Source organism: Physcomitrium patens, chromosome 10 (genome assembly GCF_059467195.1).
Source record: "Physcomitrium patens ecotype Gransden chromosome 10, ASM5946719v1, whole genome shotgun sequence".
Lineage (NCBI taxonomy): Eukaryota > Viridiplantae > Streptophyta > Bryopsida > Funariales > Funariaceae > Physcomitrium > Physcomitrium patens.
In genome coordinates this window covers 6,184,121-6,191,462 of record NC_143419.1, presented here as the reverse complement: position 1 = coordinate 6,191,462, position 7,342 = coordinate 6,184,121, and the positions used below count along the sequence as shown (strand labels likewise).

Below are 7,342 nucleotides of genomic sequence, written 5' to 3'. Positions count from 1 at the left end.
ATGCAAAAATAAATATTGACTTCAAAGCTTTAAATGATGCTTTTGCTTCTTTGTTCCACTCAGGTTTGTCTTTACATGTCAAGGGTATAAGAAGAGCCACAATTTGAAAAAAGTTCTTGATGAAGATTTGATAATGGTTGACAAATTTCAAAAAACATTGTGCAATTCTAATTATTTTTAGAATCTTCTAATCTATAATAGTTTGGATTGTCTTAGGATCCATTATAAGGCCATTCTTTGAAATGATGTATCTTAAGAAGTCGACTTAAGTAGTATGAAATACATACTTTTTTTTTATCTTGGAATATAATCTTAGATCTCTTAGTTTTTGTAATACACAATAAATATGAAGTTCATACTTTTTAATATTCTTAGAGTAGATTAAGATGCTACTTATATAATAAATGATAAAATTATGAAGAAACTCATAAAAGACATCATTCATTAGATGTTGAAAAGCAGCTAGTATATTCATGAGTCTAAACAATATGGTACTATATTCAAAATGCTTATACTTGGTTTGAAACATAGTTTTCTATTCATCTCTTTCTTTGATACGTACCAAGTTGAATGTTTCTTATAAATCTATTTTTGTATAGATCTTTGCTTAATTGAGTTGATCAAGAAGTCTTGAAATCAAAAGTAGAAGATAGTCATTCTTAATGGTGATTTTCTTAAGTCCTTGATTGTCTATACACATCCTTAGAGATCCATCTATTTTCTTCATAAGTAAGATAGGAGCCCTTGTTAGAAATTTATAATAGCAAATAAAATTCTTAACCAAATTTTTATCAATATACTCCTTGAATGCAACCAACTTGTTCTGTAATAGGCTATAGATTGATCCAAATGGTAGTTAAGCTTCTTCTTGAAGATTGATGGAACAATTATACAAGTAATGCTTTGGAAGAATATTTGTATTTTTTTTTCTCAAAAACATCTTGATAACTTGGTATTGGCTTGGAATGCCATTAGAAGTCTTTTTTCCATTAAGAAAAGGTGTGGCATATATAACAAAAGTTAAACTTTCTTTTACAACATGCATGAAAGATCTAATCACATTAAATATTAATAAACTATTATAACTACTTGAACTAGTAGTAGAATTGAGTGTGTAAGTCTTCACTGAGAATGTCCATTGCTCCAGCAGGGGTCCTAGGAGTGGATGCACCAAATTTGAAGAAGAAGTATCAATTGTCTATGAGTGGATGCACCAAATTGGAAGAAGAAGTATCAATTGTCTGTATTTATGTGGAGTTTAGGAAGAAATCCAGTAGAGAGATCTCTCTACTGAATTGGGATAGAGTAGCATCTTCGTTTAGATCGAAGTTGTGGCATTGCATTTGAACGGGAGCATGGTCGTCTAAAGCCCGGTAGTTCACTACATTCTGTATATGATAGAGCATCTGTTCTCCAATCGGGGGTGCATTCTGTGAGGCGGTCTGATTGCCGCTTGGATCTAATCTGGCGATACCGTTAGACAACTGATTGCAGGTGCATTGTCTTCAAGTCTTGGTGCTTGCTCCGAAGGTATGATGACTGGAATGGCCGTTAGACTGTTGATGTGGGCCTCTATCGTGGGGATTGGTTGCGATGCAATCTCCTCTCGTCCAGCAGGAGCCCTCGAGCTTCGCTTGCTTACCGAGAGCAGTAGCACCGTAGTGGGGCACTCTCCATCTTGGCCAATACACGGCATGTTGACAACGAGAGGATGGGGTAAGTGTATCGATGCGTTCTGCTGCCCCCCAAGCAAACTTTCGATTTGTATTGTGGTTGGACCACGCGATTGAATCTCCTCTCCGTGGGCCTGAGGTTTAGTAGGAGACCATTCCATACTTCTATCAACCTCAATATTGTCTGTACATGCTCCTTTCACGCTGCTATGCACTGGAGCCACCGAAGTAGCGACTTGACTCAAATTGACTAAGGGAGAGGGTGTCGGGAGGGGTTGCTCAATAGATGTTCCGAGGAGGGGACGGGGCGCTTGCTCAACAGGGACCCATTGTTTTCCAGCTGGTCCACCTCTTCTCCTTTGCAGGTTTGAGCGTTGGGTGCCGGGGAGGTTAGGGTCACTAAATTGATCTACCTCTGGTCCCCCACGCGTTGCCTTCTTGTTCTTGTACACCTTCTCCCATCCATTCCTCTTGTATTTCGGAGTTTGTCGCGACTCCCCGTTGGAATAATGGTTGTTGGAGCGCATAGTTCCTTGGCTGGAAGGTCTTGAATCACTATGCTGTCCTCTCGCCGAAGAGCCGAACGACCTCACTAGGATAGTGGGATTTTGCCTCGCCACTGCTGGGGAGGGAGGGAGGGAGATCCACATTCTGATTTCGTTGGTTAGTCAAGGTTGGTCCTTGTGAGCGAGGAGGCTTTGTTGTTATGGTTAGTATATTCTTTGTTACACTACTTTCTTTATCCCCGCTCTCCTTTGAAGACCTTGTAGCATTACACTCCTCAATCAGGTGATCAGTGCTCAAACAAAATCGGCAACAAATAGAGAGATTATAATAGTCTACCATGATGACGGAGTCTTCCCCTGTTGTTTCATTGGTTACCGACAACAAGGTGCGCCATCCACTCCAGCCTCCATTGCTACACTGAATCGCTGCTCCAAACTCACAGCATTCCAATTATCACTTCTCATCAGGACGCCTAACCTGCTTGCAATCTGCGTGGCAACCTTCATGAACTCACCAAGAATGCCGCGCAACGTGACCCAAGTGGGCACTCGCAGTCCTTGTAGCTTATTTGCATTGAACTCTGGGATCCAAGTTTGCAATATATACGTTCTCCATCTCGATCGATGGGGAGTAAGTATGAGAAGTATCTGAGTTACAGTCTGCTGGGTGCTAAGATTCTGAAAAAACCCCCTTCCTAAGTCCCTGCCTAAAACCACTACATCGTCGATTTGCTCTTGGAGAAGTTGATTGCTAGTCCGCTTCGGAGGTTTGAGTAGCTCAGACGAGCTGACGCCTCCGGAGCTTCATTGCGCCCTCCTTTACACTAAAGCCATAGTTAGGTTTCCACATCTTCTTAGATTATCGTATTATTGGACATGTGCGTCAAGGACAGGGTGTAGGAATTAGGGTTTCGAGGAAAGGGAGGGTGTGAGACGAGAGTGCTGAGCATTCCCCGCTTGATGGCGGGGCTGAGAATTTCCAAAGATATCAATGTGGACTACAGTGCATTCACAGAGCCTGTTGAAGATATATGTATTGTTTGGCAGATGGCTACTTGAGTATATTGCTCTTTTCGAAAAGGGGTGGATGTACTGTTTCTAAAACAGAATGGTTATGAAGATGATTAATTGAAAATGTGTAAGGACCTTTTCAACTGGTCAAATGGGTGAAGATAGGAAGTCATCCTTCATTATTGTAGCGAGAATGATGTTATACAGTTATTTCGGGAATTTTCTCTAGTTGATTACTTGCCTACAGATATTATTTTCTTGCTTGAGAACAGTTTCCAAGGGAATGCATAAAAAACTACACTAATATTGTCTCCGGTCGCACACTATGGAGTGTACATGGAAATGTATCTTAAGCGTAAGAGTTTACTTGGAGGTTTACTTCTATAGCAAAGGTCAAGTTCAAAATGAGAGATCTCTCCCACTTCACAGAAGTACTAATTCTTGCCACGCCAACTCCTCAACACAGCTCTTGCTCATCATTCATTAAGTGCGTATTTTAAGTAAGAGCCAAGGTTTCTCACAACCAGCGAATTGTTTATTTATACTAGATGGTGGTTACAGAAGTGATCTCATGTGAACAGTAGAAAGCTAGCAGAATCTTACTCTATAGTGTAGAATGGATATTCCAGTCCTGGCAGACTGTGAGAAGGCCTCACTATCATACAGTCTCCATCAACAGGGGCAATAGTTTAAGCAAGATACTTAAACTCACAAATCCTGCAACGGCTATTTGGCCAGCTGAGACTGGATGAACAAGAAGCTACTAGAATGTGTCGGAAATTTGAAGGGCCGAACATTGAAATCACTTGATGAGTATCAAAGCAAATTTGCCACCATAGATTGTACCTCCCCGGGATACTTTAAACCTTAGCGGGTGTGCCATACTCTTGGGTCCATTTGCCGTATTTATCCTTCATCTTCTGGGCCAATTTGGATGCTTTTGTCTCCTCATTCTTGGCTGCTCGCTTAATAGCCTCGGTTTGAGTTCGCCCAAGAGCAGACTTACTTCGGTTGGTTTTCTCGAGATCTTCATAGTGATCCACAACATCGCAGCAGTTGACGCATATTCCAAGGATGGCAATAACAGTCTGCGTCGGCAAATTCCATCGTCAATAGGATCGTCAAGTTCAGTTGAAAAACATGTGCATGAAATGTTCGAAGCATATGGAGTATCGTCCCTTTGTTTGTACTGTACAAAACATCCTAGCAAGGATATCCCCAATTACGAAATCGACTGAGAGAAGTACGTTAATCACGAATTTTACAGCAGTAATACATGCAAGGACCTAAAGGCAAAAACTCAAAAAACTTACGTTAATGCAAAAGGTAATAGCGAAGAATGCAGCCTCCAGTCTCAAAATCCATCGAGCTCTGTCTTCACTTACGTTCTTGTAGTGCAATAAGCCCAACACTTCGTTCGGTTTGAAGAAAATCGTTAGCGCGGCTGCGAGAAGACCAAGGGTAGAAAATAACAAGAAGACCATTTGCCAGGTGAAACAATCTCGGCGGTCGCTAGAGAATACTCCGAGCAATCCAGAGGCAACTGTGAAGCCTCCCACAATGATGAAAAGCCATCCAACTCTACTGGGCGAATGGTCCATCACAAACACAATGACGATCATGGAAACCCCTCCTACAGCAGCCACGAGGCTCAGAATGGAGAGGATTCCTGCTGACAGGAATGCCAGGTTTCCTTTCAACGTCCGCCCTGTCATTTCGGCTGATCGATCCGTCCTGTTGGCTTGAAGAGGAAATCGGTTAAACACCACACATAGAAAGAACACATTCCAGAATCGCAAAAGGGACTATCTCAAAACAACGAAGGCTATACTGGTACAAGACATTCAATCGGCGACAAGAATCTCAGCGACAAGTAATCCGTCAAAGCAACGTAGCCGACTTACTCCGAAGGAATACTTCCAGACACAATCCCATGGCGCGAACAAACCCGAAAACAAATCGTTACAAATACCATTGCTGAGGACGGGTAAAGCCAACTCCTCTCCCACGCGAAACATCCTCAAAATAAGGAACTGATCACTTCATCTGATATAAACTGCAAGGACAGCCGGCTTTGAAACAAAAATTCACAGCAGCTATTCCTCAGAGATGCCCTGCAATCCAAATTTAGACTAAAGCCATGACACAGAGCTCTCGAAACTCTCGACCAAATGCGATCGCCACCAAGATCCAAACTTGATACAGTGACCTCACTATCACGAAGCTCTCTTTCAACAACCACCGTGCCATACTCGACCTCAAGAAGACCACCAATTCAAGCACGAGAACCGTCATCGACCTGTAACCACCAAGAAACCTCCCTTCTCACGAAAACAACAGCATCTCACAAACAAAAAAAAAAAAAACAGCACCACTGCATCCTTACACAATGAAGCTGGGCAAGCCGTGTAGCGACAGAATTGGAATGAAGGAAACCGAATCAAGAGCTCATCATACCTTCGCAAGAGAAGCAGGGCTGTAGAGGTCAAAGCGCGGAGTGTCGCAGCTGCAGGGGTGAGCTCCGTCGACATGTGCGTTTGGATTTGAAGGCCGCATGGTGAGAGCGAGAAAGCTAACGGACACTAACGTTACCGCGCGGTGGGAAAAGGGTAACGGTTTTTGGATGAAACGTCGAGATTTCATCCGTCTCATTTGAATTTGGCGGCTGTCTCTCATCCACAGATGAAGTGTGGAGGATGGGCAGAGACCCGTTCCGGGAGAGGACGGGTCGGGCCGGTTTTGCTACGCGGTCGCCATCAGTTGAGCTTGGAACCTTCCAACCCGTGATTAAGTTTGCTTACATGGACATTTCATTTAACTTAGTGGCCATGGCTGTCTAAATGAACTCGACGTTTGGGAATAATTCTATACTAGGAATGTTGATTGGTTTTTTTCCTAGTGGAAGAAGAAAATGATAGCAAGATCTTCTTCAAATGTGCACCAGAATTTAATTTGTTATAAAATCCTAAATAACAGGATTATTCCTGATTGTGCATGTATTTGATTTGAAATAATGGGGAAAAATCCGCATTACATTTGGTATACTATATGTACATATTTAAAAATCATAATTTATTATTTTACATCAAATATATTTAAGTGTATTATAAGTATTTGAATTTGAAAAATAATTGATTATAAGTTTAACAAATTTATGTGTTTGATGATTTTTATTTATTTACTTATTCATTGTTTTCAAATAGGCAATCAATGTATATATATATATATATATATATTTTTAAATTTATCATGCAATCTTGTAGAACATCATCATCAATTGAGATTAAATTTTCTTCAATTATATATATATATATATATATATATATATAGTTAATTACTTAGTTATATATTTTAATTTAAAGCAATGGTAGTATTATGAAAATGTTGTTTGATAATTTTAACAAAAATTACAAAAAAGTGGTTTAAACATATAAAATATGGCTTTAATGATTAAAATATTTAAAAATAATAAAATATATAAAATATCAGCTACTTATAATGATACATCTGAACAAAGGAATATATGGTTTTTTTAAAATATAAATACAAAATATTAGATGATAATTACTATTATTCAAAAGCTAATATATCAAATTTTTATATTCATGTGAAATAATTATGAAATATTTTTTTGAGCTATCAAAACTTTAACACAAAAGGTTTAGGTAAAAGCTTCACTTAATCTTTTTAAGAAATTTATGTTAGAATTCTAAAAATATACCATTGCTATTTATTTATTTTATTAGAAGTTATATTACTTTTAAGAATTATGTTATGGATATACAGATTTATTTTAATAATTACCTATATGATTAAGTAGAAGTAGATAAAAATAAATTTATTTCATAATATCTTTTAAAAAAGCTTCTTAGAAGCTTCATAGATGTTGCTTTGACTTTATACATGTTTGTAGTAAATTGGTAGATTAGAAATTTGGTCAACAAATTAGCGATGTATTATATATGTTAATAGCTTGTAGAATAAGCTAACTATATGGCATATATATAGAAAATTTGTCTTGTAAGTTAAGATATGTGTCTTGCAAAGTCAACATGTGTTAGAGGTCATATAGAACATCGCCACATAGCTCCTAATTAGATAGTATATATAGAGGCAAGAGTGAAGCCTTCTTCATTTTTGTCAATGTCTTTT

The 7,342-nt window shown here is 39.0% G+C and overlaps 2 protein-coding genes across 8 annotated transcripts; one reads left to right on the top strand and one right to left on the bottom strand.

Annotated features, from left to right (window-relative positions):
- The first annotated feature begins 1,347 nt into the window (after positions 1-1,347).
- LOC149988235 (uncharacterized) lies at positions 1,348-3,421 on the top strand. Its single transcript, XM_090253600.1, has 2 exons — positions 1,348-1,716; positions 1,960-3,421. The coding sequence occupies exons 1-2, from the start codon at positions 1,533-1,535 to the stop codon at positions 2,079-2,081; spliced, it is 306 nt and encodes a 101-aa protein (XP_090109726.1). The 5' UTR covers positions 1,348-1,532; the 3' UTR covers positions 2,082-3,421.
- A 263-nt stretch (positions 3,422-3,684) lies between these two features.
- Positions 3,685-5,767, bottom strand: LOC112287347 (uncharacterized). Of its 7 annotated transcripts, none has more exons than XM_073536517.2 (4): positions 5,648-5,752; positions 5,095-5,246; positions 4,504-4,931; positions 3,685-4,278 (listed from the first exon to the last, which is right to left on the bottom strand). In XM_073536517.2, the coding sequence occupies exons 2-4, from the start codon at positions 5,123-5,125 to the stop codon at positions 4,051-4,053; spliced, it is 687 nt and encodes a 228-aa protein (XP_073392618.1). In that variant the 5' UTR covers positions 5,126-5,246; positions 5,648-5,752; the 3' UTR covers positions 3,685-4,050. The 7 variants fall into 7 exon arrangements, with proteins under 7 accessions (XP_073392618.1, XP_024386032.1, XP_090109724.1 ...); XM_024530264.3 differs by having other exon boundaries at positions 4,504-4,924; XM_090253598.1 differs by having other exon boundaries at positions 5,095-5,304; positions 5,648-5,747.
- Between the last annotated feature and the right edge of the window lie 1,575 nt (positions 5,768-7,342).

What these genes read in the sequence shown, in the direction of transcription:
- LOC149988235 (XM_090253600.1), top strand. Translation starts at nt 1,533, where the DNA reads ATGATGACTGGAATGGCCGTTAGACTGTTGATGTGGGCCTCTATCGTG. An exon ending in GTTGACAACGAGAGGATGGG is followed by an intron (nt 1,717 to 1,959) that starts GTAAGTGTATCG and finishes GTTGCTCAATAG; the next exon opens with ATGTTCCGAGGAGGGGACGG.
- LOC112287347 (XM_024530261.3), bottom strand. Translation starts at nt 5,721, where the DNA reads ATGTCGACGGAGCTCACCCCTGCAGCTGCGACACTCCGCGCTTTGACC. An exon ending in GCCCTGCTTCTCTTGCGAAG is followed by an intron (nt 4,925 to 5,647) that starts GTATGATGAGCT and finishes TCAAGCCAACAG; the next exon opens with GACGGATCGATCAGCCGAAA. An exon ending in CTATTACCTTTTGCATTAAC is followed by an intron (nt 4,279 to 4,503) that starts GTAAGTTTTTTG and finishes TTGCCGACGCAG; the next exon opens with ACTGTTATTGCCATCCTTGG.